General features: G+C 39.8%; 1 protein-coding gene across 2 annotated transcripts in view; it reads left to right on the top strand.

The window, feature by feature from the left end:
* Positions 1-21,729, top strand: part of sos1 (son of sevenless homolog 1 (Drosophila)) — a 55,088-nt gene that overhangs the window by 9,417 nt on the left and 23,942 nt on the right. For both annotated transcript variants that reach the window (XM_017712032.2, XM_017712033.2), the window contains exons 2-9: positions 8,427-8,552; positions 9,975-10,106; positions 12,408-12,572; positions 12,726-12,935; positions 14,285-14,428; positions 14,653-14,763; positions 16,669-16,767; positions 19,333-19,460. In XM_017712032.2, coding sequence (XP_017567521.1) covers positions 8,427-8,552; positions 9,975-10,106; positions 12,408-12,572; positions 12,726-12,935; positions 14,285-14,428; positions 14,653-14,763; positions 16,669-16,767; positions 19,333-19,460 — 1,115 coding nt within the window. The remainder of the gene's footprint in view (positions 1-8,426; positions 8,553-9,974; positions 10,107-12,407; positions 12,573-12,725; positions 12,936-14,284; positions 14,429-14,652; positions 14,764-16,668; positions 16,768-19,332; positions 19,461-21,729) is intronic.

Genomic DNA, 21,729 nt, shown 5'->3' with positions numbered 1-21,729 from the left:
ATATATATTAAAAAAAACAATGTTGTGACTAATAAGTAATAACTTTAGTGTTTTATGTATATGTGCTTTTCTTCTAAATTTAACATGTTCCAAGAGTTGGATAGGAACATATTTACCACTGTGTTATCATCTTTTCTTTCAGTATTCATTTGGGAACTGAGGAAAACAATTGCTGTAGTTGTGAAAGTGGAATTTATTGCTATTTTTGCTTAATATAGCACTTCAGCTGCTCAACAGTCCAGAGTCTTCAATGTTGTATGTTGTGCTACATAACATACCACACATTTTCAAAGGCAGACAGGCCTGGGCAGTAGGTAGGCCAGTCTAGCACCTGTAGTTTCTTGCTACAAAGCCATGCTTTTACAAAAAGTGCAGAATGTGCCTCGACATGATCTTGCTTAAACAATTAGGGATATCCCTGAAAAAGATGTCATCTAGATGGCAGCATATCTTGCTCCAAATTGCATATGTACCCTTCAGCATTAATGGTGTCTTCACAGATTTACCTATGCCATTAGCACCAACACACCCCCATGCCATGACAAATGATTAGTGATAGTCAAATTGGTCCTTTTCTTGTTTGGCATTAAGAACACAGCATTGATGATTTCCAAAAAGAATTTGAAAGGTCAGACCACAGCACACATATCCACTTTGAGTTTCTGTCAGATGATTCTCAGATGAGCTTTAGCCCAGAGAAGTCAGCAGTGTTTATGGATGTTGTTGATATATGACTTTCACTATGCATAGTACAATTTTAAGTTGCATTTGTAGATGCAGCAATGAACTGTGTTTACTGACAAGGGATGTCCAAAGTATTTCCGAGCTGATGTGGTTTTATTCATTACAGAAGCATGTCTGTTTTTAATGCTGAGGGGCCAGAGATCATGGGCATTTGGTATTGTTTTTTCAGCCTAGCGCTTCATGCACACAGATTTCTCCCTGGATTCTCTGAATGTTTTGCCAGTGGTATGGACTATAGACGGTGAAATCTCTATGTTTATGGCGATCATGTGTTCAGAAATATTGTTTATAAACTGTTGGTCTGTTTGCTCACATAGGCAAAGTTGCAAATGAGCCTTTCATGAACCCTCCAAACCAAGTGTTTTTGATAATTTCACAAATTTTCCAGTCTTACATTGCCCCATCCTAACTTTTTTGGAATGTGTTGCATTCATTACATTTGAAATGAGTGTATATTTACAAAAAACAGTAAAGCTAATAAGGTAAAATGGTAAATATCTCTACTTTGTGCTGTTTTTAACTACTTTAAATATGTGTAAAATAAATTTGAATTTTACCTTCTGTCCCAGCCTTTTTGGACTTGGGGTTTATAGGTTCGCTGGTTCTTTTGCATAGTATAGTATATGAAGTGCTTGTATTTGTGTTGGAGATATTGTGATCTCAGATTCTTATTACCACCATTGTAAGGAAATCCTTTTCATATTAAAGCAGTTTGTGACTTTGCTGACACTTCAATAAATTATACAGAAATATAGAAAAAATGCTATTCCCCATTAGGGGAAATACCATTTACTCTTTGTAAATAATATTGCTGTACCAGTGTGTTGGGGGGGCTGCAATGAATCAAATCAGAAAAAATATAATATGAAAAGATTTAAGGTTTGGTCGTAGTACTCTTCAATAAAAGCTGCAGAAGAGCGCTCGACTCTGAGGTGTTATTTTTATTGCTGCGTGGATTCCTGCCTTTTTCCCGTTGGCTAATTGCAGAAGCCAGAATCCCTGGGCCAGTGTGCTGTTACATGATTATGTAGGCCTACTTCATTCAGCTTGTTAAGTGAGACTATGTGGCCTCATAGGTGAAATAACATTTGTCTTGATTGCTTTCTGTCAGATGATTCTGTGGGGGACTTCCCCAGCAACAGTTACCCAATGGCCAAGTAAGCGGGAATTCTTACTTAGAGTGAGTGACGGACATGCTGGTAAACACAGCTGGCAACTGACAGTAACACTGTCCACTGGAACTTTAACTGTTTTAAGGATTAATTGAGCAATCAGAGTAACATTTTGTTTTCTGTTTTATCCTTCTACCCTTAAGTTATTAAGCATTTATACCTTGTTGTATGGAGATATTGTGATTTATTTTTTATTTTTCCTCCCATGACGTGGGATGAATCGCATTGTTTTATGTAGTTAATTATAATCATATTAGTCTTGTTTGCTCAAATTTGAAAGAAAGAAAAGAAAAATAGAAATATATTTTCTTTTTGGAATGTGTTTTTTTTTTTTATAGCTATGTAAGCAGCGAGAGCAGCAGTGGCTGCATGTTCCACCCATTGAGTGTATATATCATGTACCATGTATAGAGTTGTGTGCAAAGGTTTGGGTGCCTCTGGTCAAATTATGTATAAGTGAATGCACTTTTGCACAATTTAATGCAAAACTACTGTACAAGTACTAACTTTTTTTGTGTGTGCTGAAATGCTGAGAGTCTTAAGCTTTTCCTGTAAAGGCCATGCAAATGAAATATATATTATTCACAAAAATGAATTCAAACAATCTTATCACTGCCTTGCACACTTACAACACTAATGGATTTGAGAACAATTCTAATGTTCGATGCGTTTTTACAGGCTAGGAATTAAGTGGATGGAGTGATTTTCCTGACCTGTGCATGCGTTATGAGGTAATTTGATAATGAAAAAATATGATTTGCCATACAGGCCTATCATGCAAGCAGCTGGGCTTCACCCTGGGTTACTACAAATAGCTTGAAGAGTCAAACTAGGAAAATGCATTGTGTTTAAAAAAAAAAAAAAAAAAATACTGCGAGTAAGTGGGTGTCCCTCAGTAGCTGAAGAAATTAAAATATACATCACCATGCAAACTGCCAGCTAATCATTGCATGATTCATTGAAGAGTTGCTTTAATCAAATAACTGGGTCTTTTCGGTAGTCATGGCGGTTTAACATGCACTGAGAGTTAAGTTTGAACTTTGAGAGCATGTGACGTGTCTTGCAGGCTGTGTGTTAGGCAGCTGATGCTGAAATGCCTCCTTGTGTGTCTGTAGCCTTGCATGCAGTGATTTTTTTTTTTTTTTTTTTTTTTTTTTTTTTTTTTTTTTTTTTTTTTTTTTTTCCCCCTTCATATAAATATCTGTTTTTGTGCCTTATTAAATAGAGGCAGGCTAATGTCATCTCACCCCCCCCCCCCCCCACATCTGCACACCCCCACTGCTTTCACACTAGCTGTCTCTCATGCACACCAACTCAAACTCACTCAGTTGCAGCAGGCTTGAATCCCAATGGGAGGATGAATAGAAGAAGTGGGCTGATGATGGCGATAGGTGACCTTCTCTGAAAACCGTAGACACAAAACCATTTGTTGAGTGTGTTCCAGTGTGAGAAACTCCCACGGTAGTGGCCTTGTAGTCGTACTGTGACGGGCTGTGCGTTGAAGCTTGGGTAGAAACGCTGATGACTGTATTATTGCTCCAATTGAAGTTATAGTTTAGATTTCCCACTTGAACTCCTTGAGACCACCGGTGGTTCCAAAATGCTTTTCATCATATTCTTCATAACTTTCATATTTCATAAGCTACATTCAAAAGGTGGGTGTGGTATGAGAGCTGTAACTGTCTTCTTTCTAGTCAGATAGATGGGTGATGTAACATTAAACTTAAGTGACCCTTATTAGTCCCACAATGGGGAAATTTCACCTCCACATTTAACCCATCCATGAAGTGAAACACCACATACACTCTAGTGAGCACACACACTTGGGGGTAGTGAGCACACTTGCCCGGAGTGGTGGGCAGCCCAATCCGCAGCGCCTGTGGAGCAGTTGGGGGTTAGGTGTCTTGCTCAAGGACACCTCAGTCATGTGCTGTTGGTTCTGGATCAAACCGGCAACCTTCCGGTCACGAGGCTGGTTCCCTAACCTCCAGCCCATGACTGCCCCAAATGTAAATTTAAACCCTTGTAATAAAAGTAATAAATTATATATAATTAGTTATTTATATATAATATAAATTATTTTTTTTTGTCTACTGAAAGTCGACCCATTATATCACAAATCTGGGCTACAAATTATAAACAAATGGCGTCTCTTCAGTGATAAACTCTGTAAAATTTTTGGCTTTCAGCAGTAAATTGTAAGCATATAGCAATATGTGTAGATCATGAAACACAATGTCTATTGATATGAGGTGAGGTTTTAAAATAAGAAATAAATAAAATAAAAATGTACATTTATTTCATGCAGATGCTGAATAATTTGCCTTATACAAACCAAAATATACCCTGGAGAACAAGAGGCTAACCCAAACATAGTCGGTCAGGCAATTCGTGTTTTGTGTTACAGGTATGTGCACCAATTTGATGTCCAGTAGGAGTTGTTGTGTGTTTTTTTTTTTTTTTTTTTTTTTTTTTCTTCAGGGCTGATGGTGATTTTTAGTATTCAGAGATAAAGATAACTGATATTTGGGGCTGATATTCATTTACCATAAAAATTAGGAATTGTAGTGTGAACATTTACAAGAATGCAACTCGTACTCACAATGTACATAAAACAATATATGCTATAAAATAGTAACTTACACATTTTAGTTGTCTTTAAGATAGTAAACAGATTAAACATAAATAAATACTTTCAGTGATGTTTAATAGTTAATGGCATTGAAAAATGGAGCTCACGAAAAGGGGCTCAAAAACTTAAAATTATACACGTATATTTATGCGATGTTTATATAAAACTAATGTGAACTATGAGTCGCTGACAGTGTTGAAAAGGTGCACATCATGAACAAAGCTTGGCTTTTCAGTATATGGATGCAGGCAAGCTGAGCTGAGACATGACCATTGCCGAGACCTCGAGCAGTTTAGTCTACCTGAAGCCAGCGTCCAGTTGCCCCAGCTGGACGTAAGTTCAGACGAAGGCTAGTTGTAACGTAAGTGTTTACTAAGTTCAGGCTTAAGAATGATTAAATCTAAACAGGTTGCACCAGAAAAAGGGGTTAGGCTTGATTTGGCCAAGGATCCATATTTCCTGTTGTTTTCCTATTATTATTCCTGTCTGGCTTGTTTACTGTCCAGCATTAATAAAGAGAGGACCAGAGCCAAGAAAATTGCGATCTTTGTTTACATATTTTCTTCAGCAAAAGCTCTGTAACTAAATATGTGATGTTTTATAGTAAAGGATCACTTTGTTCCTTGTAATGAACAGCATTCTTGAAATGCAAAGCAAATCTATAATAACTCTTTAATACTCTCTAATTAATGCCCTTATAAATTAATATATAGTAATACTGGAGTGTCGCTGCTCTTCAGAACCAGTGCCCATTGCAATGGGCATCATAAACAGGTAGTAAACAGTAATTATAAACTATTATAATTAATATTTGATTTGTCATAATTAGCTGTAGCCTCTAGAATAAAATAAGCAGGATCGTTGTCTCCTGGAAAATAATTTGGATCTGAAAGGGTTAAACGATTAGGCTCGATCAGACAACATTGGCTAACATCGCTGAACACACCAAGCACCTGACTAGTCTGTAGTACTGTACTCAAAGATTATAAGACTGTAAAACTGTAACTGTAAAAGAAATTTTTTACTTAAAATGTCTTTTTTTGTGCTTTGATTGTTTATGATTGAGGATGCCTAAAAATGTCAACGGCTTGAAGCTAATATTACATAGAAATTCACATCTTCAGACTAATGGAGATTGGCATTAGCTTGCAGAAGAAATTTGATGGAAAATGGCACTTTAATAGCGAAATAAAACACTTTATGATTAAACATTTACTGTATTTATGGTGGGCATGGGTTTTTCAGACATTTAATATTTAGTATTTGCACACAAGTTGATTTCTGAAGTGTTCAAAAATGGTTTAAACATTTCTTTGTTATTGTCCCTGGGACGATAGGAGGGCATTAGTCTGGAGCTTATCGTCATTATCAAGGAAAACTATTGCAATGAAAATCAACATTAATTTATGTCCACGTTCTCTCTCTTGATCCATCTCTCACACTCCTTCCATCTTTAATGTTGCACTGTCTGCAGGCAAGCCAAGGTGAGCGGAGAAAGAGTGATATGTTGAAAAGAGAGAAGGAGGATAGAGACACTGGAAGCTTGCTTAGTCATGCTGTGACAGGAGGCCTTGGCAAATTGAGAGAGAGAGAGAGAGGTGGTGAGATGCTGCACATGAAGCTTTACTTTGCGTGATGAAGGCTGAGCTGAGGGCAGCAGCAGCGTCGGGGTGGAGACGAGTTCAACGCTTTCAACACAAGTTCCCAAAGCAAAGAGTGCTTCTCAAAGCTTCTCATCTGACCCTGAGAACATGGGCAGTTAAAGATGTGAAACTAAAATTTCATCATGCCACATACATATGAGCTGTGGTGTCATCTGACTCTCTACACATTATTACATCACACCAACTTCTGCATAATCTCAGTCTCCCAAGCCAGACTTCTGCATATTGTTGGAGATGGGCTTGTGAGATCATGTGCAGAATACCATCGTCCGATCATGCCCCATAGCCATCGCACGTTGAGGATAGTGACGTGGGGGGCACATGGTTGCAAGCAAGCAAGAGCTGCTTTCCAAACAAGGAAAGGACAGTGTGTTATTTATTTATTTGTTTGTTTGTTTGTTTCCGGAGTACTTAGAAGAAAGGTGCTGCAGCACCTTTCGCAGCACCTTTCTCCAGCCACAGAGAGGCCTGCCTAAATGAGAGTATAGATATGCTTGTGTTTCTTGGTAGAAACTTGCTAAGCTAACTTTGTTCTAATCTGGTTTGGTAAAATCACACATAAAAAGCCTTCAAATCACTGCTTAAATAATACTGTTTCCCTGTAGGCTACTGTTACTGTTATAGGGCTAGGATAAATATAATTGTATTTTGCTGTTTAGCAGCTTTGATGGAGCCATGCCGTTGGTTAAGCCAACATGAGGAAAAAGATTGTGTGTGGAAGGTTGCAGCATGGCTTTAGCATGCAGGCCTGCCTCACGCTGCTATAGAATGTTCTAAAGCAAGGCAGTGAATCAGGACCAATATATGACGATGTCATGGACTGCATGTTAAAAGAAATGGATTAGAACATACTTGATTTCTTTTGTGTGCAGATTAAAGCCACAGATGGTGCATTTTTCTGGCATTTAAAATGTCCAGCTTAAGAGGCTTTGCAGTCTGTGGCCGATTCCAGATACTGTTGTCAGTTGGTTCAAGCCTAATTAGAGAGTCTGGTGTGTTTTATCCCTTAATGTGGCGTAGAATTGCCTACTTTGATAGGAAAGGGCAATTTGACTGACATGCTATCCACCCGTTGTTTGACCTGTAGGGGCAGGAGGTTTTCGGTACAGCTTTTCAAGCAATAACAGACCCAGGAGAAACACTTCTCACTTTAGAAAGCTGGTGACTCCAGATGTGTTTGCATGAACTTCACAAACTTTTGCATGCAAAGGTTTATTCTATGTTCTTGTCACCACATACAAATGGGTAAACCTGTTAATTAGTTAACAAAGTTAATTATTGAGTTCTTCATTGTTTACCTGCTGCGTTTTGCTAAATGGTTTGTTAGGACTGGCACTGAGTTTTTGATAATTATCAATGAGTGCATTTACAGGCACTTAATAGTCTGATTACTGAAAAAGTCAGATTTTCTGCAATTATCTGAGCAACATGTTTATATGCACTTGAGTAATAAGATAATGGAGAAACTCCACGTCTACATGACTCAGACAGTAATCAGATTTCTGCTTTACAGCCAGCCAATAAACTCATAGAAGATGTGACAAACATAACGTAAACTCAAAATCAAACATGCTGTGGCTTTAAAAAAAACACACACACATCCTGCCACTTTACCTGAAAATATGGACATGCATCATCTAGAAAATAAGGAATATTTGAATATTTGTCAAGCATGTGCGGACTGAGAAATCTGAAAGAAATCTGAGTAAGAGTTTATATGCTCTGAGAAATCTGATTACTGAGCTAAAATCCAGCTCTCTATATCGAATTTCTAGATCAGAGTGTGGTGTTTCCATGACCATTGAATAATCAGATGACTGCAGAAATCTGATTATGATCGGATTATTGAGTACTTGAAAATGCACTCGGTAACAGCCAGGAAATTGATAAGGAAAACTGCTGTTTTCTTTCTTGCTCTCCTTATACACAAAAGATGTGAACTGGTACTCTAGTACTTGGTTAATTGCTTGAGGTGCATGCATTCAAATTAGTCCAGGCAGTATAACCAGCACAGTCATATGCCATAGGACCAGACACTTGTATGATGTTCCCAATGCATGTCAACCTCTGAACCTCAGTGAGTGAAAGAGTGTAGCAAAGAAGAACTACTGTGATATTTTTGAGCATTGTAGTGGTGCTTGTGTGGTTTTAATTATCTCTCTCTGTGTGTGTGTGTGTGTGTGTGTGTGTGTGTGTGTGTGTGTGTCTTTGCAGGTGCTAAACCAGGTACACCCTAACCTTGCGTCTCAGGAGGAGGCTCTGCAGTACATTGAGGAGCTGATTCTGCTGCTACTGAGCATGCTCTGCCAGGCCCAGCCCCGCACTGTGCAGGATGTGGCGGTAAGCACTGACTCCCCAATCCCCACGCTGTCTCCGTGACAACTGTTGAGCAACACACACAGTCTGTGACAACCAAACTCTGTTTCCATAACATTTTCACAGCAATGCTCGTAGCCTATCTGACAGCCATGATGCCACCTCAGATATCATGTCAACTGCGTGCATCCAAGCATTCATCATTTTATTTTAGCTGTTAATTGTATTTAAAATGATCTGAATAAGTTTTGAATTTTTAAAAATCAGTGATATTCCCCTTTCAGGAAGTAAATTGGCTTCTGTGATTGTAGATATTTGGCCTTTTTTTCCTCAAACTCATCGTCTTTTTTTACTTTCCACAGGTTCAAATTTAAAAATGGCTAGAATGGCTAGACTTTTCTCTCCTGCTCCTTTACTCTAGTTATCTTTATTTTAAAAGACTAATTTAATAATTAGTGATAGTTTTATCACCTAGGCCTACCAATTTCATTGTGGCTAATGAGTCAGGTACTCACAAAGTCACTACAGATTTCCCCAGAAAATGGAAAAAGCAGAAGATAATTTGCTGACATGAGAGCTAGAAATGTCATGTCAGGTCAGGTCAGGTCATCTTAAGATAAGACTGGATGAAAGTAGCTTTCTAGCTGGCCAGTCTCCTTTGGATTCTGCTCTCCTTTGGTTATTTATAGGAATCAGTTGAAAATAAATAAGTTGTAATAGATAATTATTTTATGTGGATTACAAGTTTTATTAAGGTTTCATACACCGTTCCATACCTACGATACAGATTGTTTTTTTTTTTTCTATCACGACGACTCCTGTCAGTTCACAGCACTGGTTTGTTTATGCGACTGTTTCTCACTAACCCATTTTCAACTCTTTTTGCTTTTGTATGTTTTCTGATTTCATTTTTTGCACACAGATGGCTCGTGTGAGATTGAAAGGTGCTTTATTTGTGGTGATGTCACATGGTAACACTGCCACAATTTTTTTTTTTGTAACTGTGTTTTGATTTTATAGCTCATTTACACCTCCCATATGCCCCGAGCAACTTGTATCCTGTATCCACCCCCTTGTTCACCTCTCTAGTTTTTCTCTTCCCTGTTCTCTTTCTCTCACATCTCTCTCTCATAGTGAATTTCATTCATCTGTTATTGTGCACATCAGTTGGAATGCGTATGAGTATGCCTCTTTGTGTAGATGGATTGGTACAATCAAACCAAGGAAGATTAACTCAAGCTTTTGAGTCTGCACAGTAGGTTTCTTCAGGTGTAGATAAAGGTTCAAGTAAATTTGTGACTTTTAATTGAGAGTTATACAGCAGTTAGGATTGCAGTTATACAGCATGACTGTTCAGCCACTGTAATATTTCAGAAGATGCGAAAATGAATAAATCTCTCTTTTCCTCTCTCCACCTGCCTCACTTTCTCTCTCTGGTCTCCCCAGGAGCGCGTACAGAAGAGTTTTCCTCACCCCATCGATAAGTGGGCCATTGCGGACGCCCAGGCGGCCATTGAGAAGAGGAAGAGACGGAACCCTTTAGCTTTGCCTGTGGATAAAATTCACCCACTTCTCAAGGTGCTGCCACTCATGGCTTTGTATTCATCATACTAAAACTCAAAACATTAGATCTCCACATTCATTGTCACCTTTACTTTGCTAGAGTAGAGGTGTTTTTCCACTGGGAAATGCACTATTGCACAGTTCTGATGTGAACCCTTCATAATGCATTTTGTTGCCATATATCCACTGCCAAGTAAAACATACTATTCCTGCGTACCTGTGCTAAGTTTGGTTACCCTTCTCGCTAGGGTACCAATCGTGCTGAGCCACACTCTAACGTGTGGTTAGAGCCTGAAATAATGCAGAACCCTAATTGGTCAAACGCAGTAATGAAAGAATCATCATGCCAATCAGATGTACGCTTGTCACAATTGTTAGGTCATCGCCTCACTATTTGAGCTGATCACAGTTACTTTGCACAGTTGTTAGAGATATATGTCATGGGACTTATGAGAACAGAAGTTGTCTCACTGGTGCTACAACACCTTTAGAGGGAGGCAGTGCTTAATGTTTGTTTATTTGATTCTGTTAATACCTTTATGCTACATTCACATTACAAGCCTCATTGCTCAAATCTGATTTTTCGCTCAAATCCAATCTCTCTGACATGATGGTTCACTCTCGTTCAAATCCGTCATTGGTGTGAGCCAACCAGCATCCTGAAATGACCTGCACGTGCACATCCTACTCAGTAACGTCACATGAAAGAATCACTTGCATCATCAACAAACAAACTGATGCACAGAACGAGCTTTGCTGAGAAAATAATTAACTCTGAACACTCTCAGCTTCATTATTATGTTTCTTCCACCGTTACAGGCTTTAACTTCTGTTCGGTGCTGTTGCCATGGCAACGCTGAATGATGGCACATGCGCAGTGGGTAAAAAAGCACATAAATTCCGATCTGAGAAGCATATCACGGTTGCATGGCCACAAATCAGATACGTATCCAATCTAGGTCCACATACTGTATGCAAGTGGCTTAGGTCGGATTTGAAAAGATCAGATTTGCGTGTGCACACAGTCCTGAAAACATCAGATCTGAATCACGTCAGGGCAAAAAATCGGATTTGTGCCACTTCAACCTGGTAATGTGAACGTAGCTGTAGAGGGCAGAAGTGAGTAATGTTTATTTATCTGAGCTTGATCTGTGTCAGTGAAGATATTGTAAGCATCAACAGCTAGGAAGCAAGAATGTCAGCCAATTTGTTCACTTTAGTACTGTAATATTTGCATGCAGTGAACAAAAAGACACCGTTAATTACATTATTAATATTGCAGTCAACTGTCAGTGAACGTTCTACTACACTACAGGAAGAAATGCATAGTTAACAGTACACATCACATAAGTTCCAGAGTTTCAGGATAGATCATCCCTGCATATTTCTTCGAAAATAAGACACAGAAAATACTGAAGAATTTGATATGACAGTTGTTGAGGCTTTTGCATAATGTTCTGTTGATGTTTACTGCTTTTTTTTCCCCCTAATGCTAAAAAAAAAAAGTACATAAAGGCCATTTTGACTGGACATGAAATGGTGGTTGCTGTGACGTTTGCACAGTACTATAGCAATATGCAAATGAGCCCTCTAATCGCTCCAAAAAACGATTTAATGAATGCTGCCAATTACGATGAATGTAAATAACTGAAAAATAATGCATGCTAGTGCTTAACTATGCCATATCAAACACTTTCGATATGTAGCAATACTAGTATCCCATTTTTATATTTTGTGTGTATTTTTATATATATATATATATATATATATATATATATATATATATATATATATATATATATATATATATATTTTGTGATAGAATTTAAAGAGGAAATTTCACAGTAACTTTTACTTACATGTTACTTGCTTTTCTCTTCCCTTCCACTCAGTTCTTTATCAGCTAACAGGAGATAGCTCTACATTCTTCGTGCTTGACCTCTGTAACAAAACTGACCTTTAACTGTTGGTTTGGGACTTTCCCAGCACTACACTAGTTTGCCACAAGAGGGGGCTGTGTCTGAACTGTAATATCCTGGTGACTAAGCACAAATCCTGTAAGCTGGTATTTTGAAACCTTTTTCATTTCTTGTTGCCAAGTACACGTCAGGGAAAGAATGTGGCTGCGTGGAGGGGATTGCTTTTGCCCCAGCTGATCTGTTTTTGATCATGTTGTTTTTCAACATAATATCACTTATGAAATACAGTGTGAGAGGTTTCACATCTAATCACGTCATCTCGTTCTTTTGAGATAATGAATCTGTTTTTACCCTGCACTCTCACTGACCTCTGTGTTGTTTTTGTTCTGTGTGACAGGAGGTACTAGGCTATAAAATTGACCATCAGGTGTCCGTGTACATCGTGGCAGTGTTAGAATACATTTCAGCGGACATCTTAAAGTTGGCTGGAAATTATGTACGAAACATACGGCACTATGAAATCTCGCAGCAGGACATCAGCGTGGCCATGTGCGCCGATAAGGTAACGGACAAATCGCTTTGGCTACGTTTGGACCATGTAGTGTGATTGTTGGAGTAAATACCTCGCTCCTTTCTGAGTAAATACAGCTTTCAGTGCTGTAGATGCCTTTGTGCCTCTCAGTTTTATCACTCTTCTTTGTTTCTATGGTTACAGGTCTTGATGGACATGTTCCACCAGGACGAGGAGGACATCAGTGGGTTTCCCTTAATGGACGAGGAGCCCTCAGCGTCCGAAGAGCAGACTTACTACGACTTGGTCAAGGCTTTCATGGCGGAGGTGCGGCAGTACCTGAGAGACCTCAATCTCATCATCAAAGTTTTTCGCGAGCCCTTCGCCACCAACACCATGCTGTTCTCTCACCACGTGAGTCTGGCATTTCGCATCACACTCACTTTGTCATAGTCAGGAGAGTGAGCACACAAACGGGATGCTGTTATTCATTCGCCTACATGAGTATTTTGTGCGTAGACACCATATTGTACAGATGTCTTAACACCTGAGGAAATTATATTTTAAGCTGTTTATTTGGGGGGTGCAAGCAATTGGAAAAACACTAGCATACACTATATGTCCAAAAGCATGTGGACACCTGACCAGCACACATATATGTTGGACATCCCATTCTTAAACCAAGTGCTTTAATATGGAATTGATCCCCCCCAGCGCTTAGGCCATAACAGCCTCAACAGCCTCAACAGCCTCCTTTATTCTTGGAGTGTGTTTCAACTCCACTCGCCCAGTTTTGTGCTGATGTTGGCTTTCAGAAGCACTTTGGAAGTTTTTAGTGACTGATGCAGCAGATGATTTTTACAAGCTAAGTGTTTTAGCACTCTGCGGCTCCTCTCTGTGTCTACCGCTTTGTGGCTGAGCAATTGCTGCTCCTAGACACTTCCACTTCACATTCATAGCCCTCGTAGTTGATTGGAGCAGATCTAGCAGGGTAGAAATTTCACAGACTGGCTGGTGGCACCCGCGACCCTGACGGAGAAGCGGCTTAGAAAATGGATGGATGGATGGATGGATGGATGGATGGATGGATGGTGGCAAAGGTGTCATCTTATGACAGTGGCATGTTTAAAGTCAATGAGCCCTTCAGTATGAGCCATCATACTACCAGTGTCTTGATTTCATATACCTTTTTGGCAATGGGTGACAAGAAATATAGAACACATATGGGAAAAAATTATGTTTTTAATTTGTATTTTTTAAAAGAAACTTGAAAAAACACAAATTATTGGGGAAAAGCACACACTTACTATTAAATGACAGTGTACAATACCACCAAACCAACAGTAAATAAAATTTTGCTCAAGTTGCGAAATGTGTTTGCGCTGGGCAGTGCAGGAGAGCAGAGGAAACAGTATTTTCACTTACTCTTTGTAAGTTTAACGGTAATATTGTCTGTGAAATGTTCAGTCTTTGTTAGATTTTTACTCTTTGTTGTAGACCTATTGAGTTTTTTGGGGGTAAAAGCTTGTTTGTGTGCCTGTTTTTCTTTTTAACATTTTGGCTGTAAATGGTCAAAAGTGCAACTTTTGTTTTTTGTGTGAAAATCTTCAGTGACTGAAATGTAAAGGACTTTTGTTCAGTGCTGTGCACTTATAGTTCTGTGGTAAAATTTCTTTCTCTCTCACTCTCTCTCTCGCTCTCTTGCTCTGTCTCTCTGTCTATGTTTGTCTCTGTCTCTTGCTTTCATTTGCTGCCCTCTACAGGATGTGGAGAACATCTTCAGTCGTATAGTAGACATCCATGAAGTGACCCTGAAGCTCCTGGGGCTGATTGAGGACACAGTGGAAATGACAGATGAGGGGAGCCCTCACCCGCTAGTGGGCAGCTGCTTTGAGGACTTGGCTGAGGTCTGATTTGAATTCAATTTGAATTTGAGTCCGTTTGTGCTTGATTACACTTAGTTGAGGAAAATATGTGTAGCTACGCTGCTTATAGTGCATTGTGCAGGGGAAGAGATATTAACGTGTTTTTGCTTTGAGTTATTAGTTATTAGGTCTGTCATTAGCTCAGGGTCATGGCAGGGTGTGAGGCGGGTGCATTGTTAACTTTCAAGTCGGGGGGTCATTTTCAGGAGCTGGCCTTTGACCCTTACGAGACGTACGCTCAGGACATCCTGCGAACAGGCTTCCATGACCACTTCCTCAGTCAGCTGTCCAAGCCTGGAGCAGCCTTCTATCTACAGGTCAGGGATCATGAGTTGTCTTACACACAGTCACGCAAACATGTACATATGAACATGCAGCTACTTATTTACAAAGGACTGCCTTGTGTTAGGGCCCTCCTTTTCATGGTTGTTCGTATCACAGTGGAGTCACTGCATTTTACTCCCAATTAACAATGTGCGATCCAGTATGGAGCTGAATATAAGTAAATTCAAGCAAAGGATTGGTGAAAAGCAAATTAACACAATTTTCCTTTGTCCCAGATGAGCTGAGACATTCTTTTTCGTTTGATTTTGTGTTGAAGCTGAGGTTGATATCACAACCCTATTTCCAAAAAAGTTGAAAGTAGTATAAAGACAACATATCAAATGTTGAAACTGAGAAATGTTATTGCTTTTTGAAAAATATATGCCCATTGAATTTGATGCCAACAACATGTTCCATATGGGCAATGTTTACCACTGTGCTGCATCAACTTTTAACAACACTATCTAAGCGTTTGGGAACTGAGGAGACCAATAGATGTAGTTTTGAAAGTGAAATGTTTTCCCAGTGTTGTATGATAAAGGATTTTAGCAGTTTAACAGTTCAGGGTCTCCTTTGCCATATTTGTCATTTCATGGTGTGCCAAATGTTTTGATGGCTGACAGGTCTGGACTACAGGCAGGTCAGTTTAACACCTGGATTCTTTTAATATAGAGCAATGCTGTTGTAGTATGTGTAGAATGTGGTTTTACATTGTCTTGCTGAAATAAACAAGGCCTTCCTCTGGATGGCAGTATATGTTGCCAAAACATGTATTTATTGTTCAGCATTAATGGTGCCTTCACAGATGTGCAAGTCACCCATACCATGTGCACTAATGCACCTCTGTATCTTTGGCCCGGAGGACACCGTGTCCATAATTTACAAAAAGAATTTCAAATGTTGAATCGTCGGACCTCAGGACACTTTTTTTCTCTGTGTTTTTGAGTTTTAACTTGCATTTGTGGATGTAGAGACGAACTGTTTTCACAGAAGTGTTTCTGAGCCCGTGCAGTGACTTCCACTACAGAATCATGTCTGTTTTTAATACAGTCCCTATTGAGGGCCCAAAAATCATGGCCAGCAAATATAGAATTTTGGCCTTGTCCATTGCATACAGAAATTTTTTCTAGATTCTCTGAATCTTTTAATGTTATTATGTACTGTAGACGATGAAAAGCAAACGTTCTTTTATGTTTTATGTTTAGGAAGGTTATTCTTGAATTGTTGCACTATTTGATGGTGCAGTCTTTCACAGAGTGGTGAACCCCTCCTCATCTTTACTTCTGAAAGACTCAGATTCACAAGGATGCTTTTTTTTTTTTTTCTACCTAGTCACCTTACTGACCTGTTCTCAGACAACCATTACACAGAATTACACAACTTCACTAGCCTTTTGTTGCTCCCCATCTCAACTTTTTTGAAACGTATTGTTGGCATTAAATTCAAAATGGGCATGTATTTTAAAAAAAAACTACATTTTTCAGCTTCAATATTTCAACATCTTTGTACTGTTTTAGTACAAAGGCTTAAATGGTTTGCACATCATTGATTTTGTTTTTATTTACACACAGCATCCCAACCTTTTTGGAAATGGAGTTGTAGTTGACGAGCAGTGGAAGCTTGAATACTCCACAAATTAGCATCATGTAAACTGTGTGCCTTATATTAGCATGCATTTGCCTCAGACAAATGTAGTGGCTTGAGATGTGAGATGTGTGTGTAGAACAGTGTGTTCTTGTTTTTTTTGGGTGTTACAGTAAGTTTCAGGTTTTCAGTGCAGGTTATCTGCACACAGTAGTACACTGACTGCAGACTGCACACTAAAATCCCCACATCTCTCAAAAAACAGAAACTCAAACAACCTCTCACTGCCTTTCTCTGTTTCTTTCTCTGTCTAGTCTATATGTGAAGGATTCAAAGAGGCAGTGCAGTATGTGTTACCACGGCTACTCCTAACCCCAGTCTACCACTGCCTCCATCACTTTGAAATCTTAAAGGTGAGTCTCTCTCTTCTCAGTATAAGTACAGATGCATAGGAATAGAATTTTTAGTCTGATAGCAGTAACCAGTAAATAATGTCATGTTGTGGTTGATGGATACAAATAATGTATTTTACTTTTTGCGTTTAAAACTAGAATTCAGCATGCATTGGTCGGAAAATGAGTTAAAACTCTGAACACGGGGCTCCCGAGTGGGGCAACCGTCTAAGCGTTGGCCCTATCACCAGGAGATCGCGAGTTCGATCCCTGGTAATGCTACAGTCATCTGTAGCCTGGAGTCCAAGAGGGCGCAATTAGCCTCGCTCTCTCTGGGTGGGTAGGATGGGCCCCCCTTCTCCCTCCATCACTCAGCACGATGCTAGTCAACGCAGGCGTCTTGTTAGCTGATGTAACAGAACTGGCGATTGGCGCTTTCCTCTGAGTGCACTCAGCTGTCCAATGATGCTGTGTGAGCGGCAGTTCGAAAGGAAGCTGGTTTCGCAGGTCCCGGAGGAAGCCTGTGTTAGCCTTTGTAGTACTGTTGATAGTAACGTGTGATTGGGGGAGTCCTAACTAGCGCGGGGAATTGGAGACAACTAAATTGGGGGGGAAATTTGGAAAAAAAAAAAAGAAATAGAAAAAAAACTCTGAACACTGACTGCTGATTTATTTTACTTAGCTAAATCAGACAAGATGTTGATCTTGCTTAAGTGCTCTCATTGGTGTAGTGAGGACATTGTTGCCTGGATGAGTAGCCCACCATCAATATTGATTTTATTGACCAGTTTTTTTTTTTTTTGTTTTGTTTTTTTTTAATGCAATTATCTGCCCATACTGGTTTGATTCTTTTAGCACTGTGCATCCCTAATTGCATTTATTGAGTAATAATATATAGTCACAATATATAGTGCATCTGCACTGATGTGTGTGTGTGTGTGTGTGTGTGTGTGTGTGTGTGTGTGTGTGTGTGTGTAATACTGGTTTTGGTCTTGCAGTCAACTCTTAAAAGAATTGTTGGGTGAAAAATCCATTTTCTACTCACCTCAGATATAGTGAGTCAGCAAAGATGCGTTTAATGTCCAAATTTAGCTTCTGTAATATAGCATCGGAACTAAGACACTAGCATTCCAAACCCACACTAGACTACAGTAGTCGCTCAAACCTACAGCCCACAGTGCTCAGCTATGTGGTTTAGTTTTGTTTATTTTTTGTGATATTGTCTTCTAATCCACATCAACAAGTGTGCATTACTTTTAATGAAGACCTGGATGTGGTTTTAAGCAGCAGAGAAGGGGAATGGATTTTTATGAAAAAGATTTGGGTCTGGCGTCTGTTCATATCACATAGCTTCAGTTTAAAGCTAAAGAAGCAAAGTTTGGACAGCTGACGTGTCTTTGCTGATTTGCTACATCTCAGATAAGTGAAAAATGATGTAAACTAAATTTTAAAACAAACCATTCAGTATTTGTTTTCCAGTATTAAATAAGATGGACTTTATCCATCCTCTGGCTTCTTTTGAATGATTCTGTACAATACAACCACTGCTGGCCATAAGCACAGCACAGTCTGCTAGCAGGGTGGTTATAGGAGGAATGGGATCAGTAGGTAGAAGGTCTCTGTAAGGTAAATCTGTGTTTGCAGGAATGAAGCCCAGCTTAACCCTGCCTGCCCCGCACGCTGCTGCATTCCTTTACATATCTTCTATATGGTTCAGTAGTTCTGCTAGGAGTCACGAGGGCCACACCACGTGCCTTAAAGAGCGTTGTTTTGGCGAAGTATTCCTTGCGCTCGATCGGCGGCAGTAAGCCTCTTTTCAGGAGGGCATAGAGGAATGTAAATCTCTCTCTGAAATGCCTCTCTGAATCCCTTCTTCTAAAGTCCCCGCTCTGCTGATTTGGGACCAGTGTCGCCTGCCCAAACCAAAATCCTAACCATTGTGTACAAAATGCTAACACTGGCCTCAGAATAGTGTATACGGGTGGATTCTACTGGGATGCGCTGTACCCAGCTTACGCTGCTGAATAGAGAAGGTTTTGGCGGCTTAGGGGTGGAGCTGGTATGTTGGTTAAAGCTTTAATGTCCACTTGGAGATTTTTTTTTTTTTTTTTTTTTAATGTTTTGAATTTTTTTTTCTTTCTTTTTGCCTTCCTTGAAATGTTGACAGTGCTGCATATTTTAGGTCCTTTGCTGCTGTATTGTTTGATCTGGATGTACTTTGCTTGGGCCTCTAATAAGGCAACGGTAGTGAGGACGAATGTGAGCGAAAGAGAGAGAAGGAGTAAGCTTGTTCTGTTCTGGCCTAATCTGGCTCATGAGGAAGGCCTTACAGCATCTTTATCCTGTAGTGACCCCCTCCCCCACCTACACACACCCAGCTCACCAGTACACCACACTATTTCATTTATACCCCTCTTTTTTCACAAATTAATAAATTTTTTTCCTTGAATAAAATTATTTCCGACTTTCTTGCTTTTCTTTTTTCTTTAATGTGTCTTTTTTCTCTCTTTTCCATTTCTTTCCCTTCTTTTCATTTTTCTTTGGTTTCCTTTCCTTATTTCACACCCTCTGTTCTGTGACTTACAGCAACTGGAGGAGAAGAGTGAGGATGAGGAGGATAAAGAGTGTCTGAAGCAGGCCATCACTGCGCTCCTCAACTTGCAGAGCAGCATGGAGAGGATCTGCTCCAAAAGCCTGGCCAAGAGGAGGCTCAGGTACTTGCATGCAGATGCACACACATTACTGCAAGGACATTTTGGTGTGGGTCATGAGACTGATTCCATACTAATGGGTAAAGTTAGGTTAATGTATGGATGTTAATGCTGTACAGAAGCATTTACATTATCACATGCCTGTAGCGTATTGTGAAAAGATGTTTTGTGGCCGGTGTCGACTTAAAGGCATCTATCTAAAGATTCTCAGCAGTTTAAGATGCATACAAGCTTTAACCATCTCCTCCAGCAGTGCTGAAGCCAGTTTTAAGCTGGACTGGTGCGTAATAAATGGCAAACCTGAATTGCTCCAAAGCATGGTGTAGAGTACGACTATATGGTTCTGTGTGCAGTAGGCTATTAAACTTGAACTATCAATAACTGAAATTGCAAGCACCTCTGCCTCTTCAAACAGAGGCAGTCCAGGGAGGTCTCTTGTGCATTGGTGAAAGAGTAAGGGTGCGTGTAGGCACAGCATTTTATTTACATTCAAGTTTGAGTACTTCGGGAGAATATTTTATTAGACAGATTAGATGGATGTTATTATATGCAGATCGCACTTCAATGGAGAGACTATGTTCCAGTGTATACATAAACATACATGCTCAGATTTATGTTCTGTCTCAGTCTTACAAAGACTGGAGCAGTTTCTCAACTGCGACACACATCAAACACCTTTCAGCCTATAAAGTGTTTGGACATGTAACTTAAGTGAGATTATATATACACACACACACACACACACACACACACACACACACACACACACACACACACACGAGAGCGTGCGCACACACAACTCTTTTCCTGTACCCCTCCCATCCTCAACACTCCACCCAGCCTCAGTCCTGAGTTTCCCCCCTGCCCCTAAAATAGCCGCAGCACACGGGGGGGAGCACTGGGGTCAGCCTGCACGGTGTTGTCCCAGGGATGTTGCATCAGGGTTTGGGCTGTCCTGCCCGGCTGTTATTGTTCTCAGGTTAGGGAGGGAAAAAAGACCGAGAGAGAGAGAGAGAGAGAGAGAGAGAGAGAGAGAGAGAGAGAGAGAAATTCAGACCACCTTTGTGAAGCAGACCTCAGCATCTCTTTTCTGGAGACTGCTTTTTGTTCAGTTCTTCTCGCCGCTGTTTTTTCTTTTCCAAAGCCGTCTGCATCTTGATCGTTACTGTTGAGGAATGTAGTGGCATCAACAATGGGGATTTAACGTTGAGATCTCCCGCTCCCACTTTTTTTTTTTTTTTGGTCTTTTTTTGGTGACTTTAGTGTTTTTTATGGGGAAAGGATGGCTTACCTTACGGTACGTGCTTTTTAAATTATTTCCATACACGGTCAGAATGGCACATGATGTTGTATGTTGGTGGATCAGTAGCTGGTAGTTGCCTTCCCGTCCCCTTTGGTTTCTTTGTGTGTGAGTTAGAACAAAGAGCCAACCTGTGTTGCAAGCTCTGTCGCACCACTAAGCGAAAGACAAAAGTTTAAAAGTTTAGAATTGTACTACTACTATGGCATTAACAGTGTAAGCTAAGCAGGTTTATTAAAGACTCACTGCTGTGATTTTATTTATTTATTTTTTTTCAGTATCTACTGTTAAACTTACTTGTAAGAAGAATGAGAGTACAGGTTAAGGGGTCTTTGTTTTGCAGTTTACTCCTTTATTTTTGTTATTTTTACAGATTTTTATTAGAAATATATGCCAGTAGATAGTAACTCTTATCAAGGCTAGTACCGCAGGTGACTGTCGAGCTGTAGCTTTTTTGCCACTCGATGTTTTGCGTTATTTGTGTTGAATATTGAGAGGTTATAGTGTAGCTGTGCCCTGCCTGCAGCGCCGCTGTGTGAAGGTGGCAGGGCGAGTGAGGCTGCCGCTCTACTTTGAGGTGCTGGTATGAGGAGAGAGGCAGCCGTCTGCGCTTGAGCATCCCAGAACACAACAGTAAGCTTTTTCCCCCCTTACTTGTTTATAGCTAGTCCCATGCAGACGGCCATTCTACCACTAGCTACAGTAAATCCCCTCCTGATTTTTTTTTTTTTTTTTTCCTTCCCTCCCTTCCTCCACTGATTTGATTTTTATAATACCAGAAAATCGTAACCTCAAAGAGAAGAAAGAAAAAAAAAACTTGTAATCAAACCTTGAAGCGGAATAATGCAGTTCAGCTCTAAATAGGTGATTCACTCAATCCGTTTGACATCCTCTGCAATTTGTCAACCTAATCTCTCCCTGCCACATCTGTAACATGCAGCCGATTAGCAGAAATAGTCATAGAATTGAACT

This window comes from Pygocentrus nattereri, chromosome 15 (genome assembly GCF_015220715.1).
Source record: "Pygocentrus nattereri isolate fPygNat1 chromosome 15, fPygNat1.pri, whole genome shotgun sequence".
In the NCBI taxonomy this organism is placed as follows: domain Eukaryota; kingdom Metazoa; phylum Chordata; class Actinopteri; order Characiformes; family Serrasalmidae; genus Pygocentrus; species Pygocentrus nattereri.
Note: the sequence above shows the minus strand (reverse complement) of the source record. Positions and strands in the feature narration are given on the sequence as shown.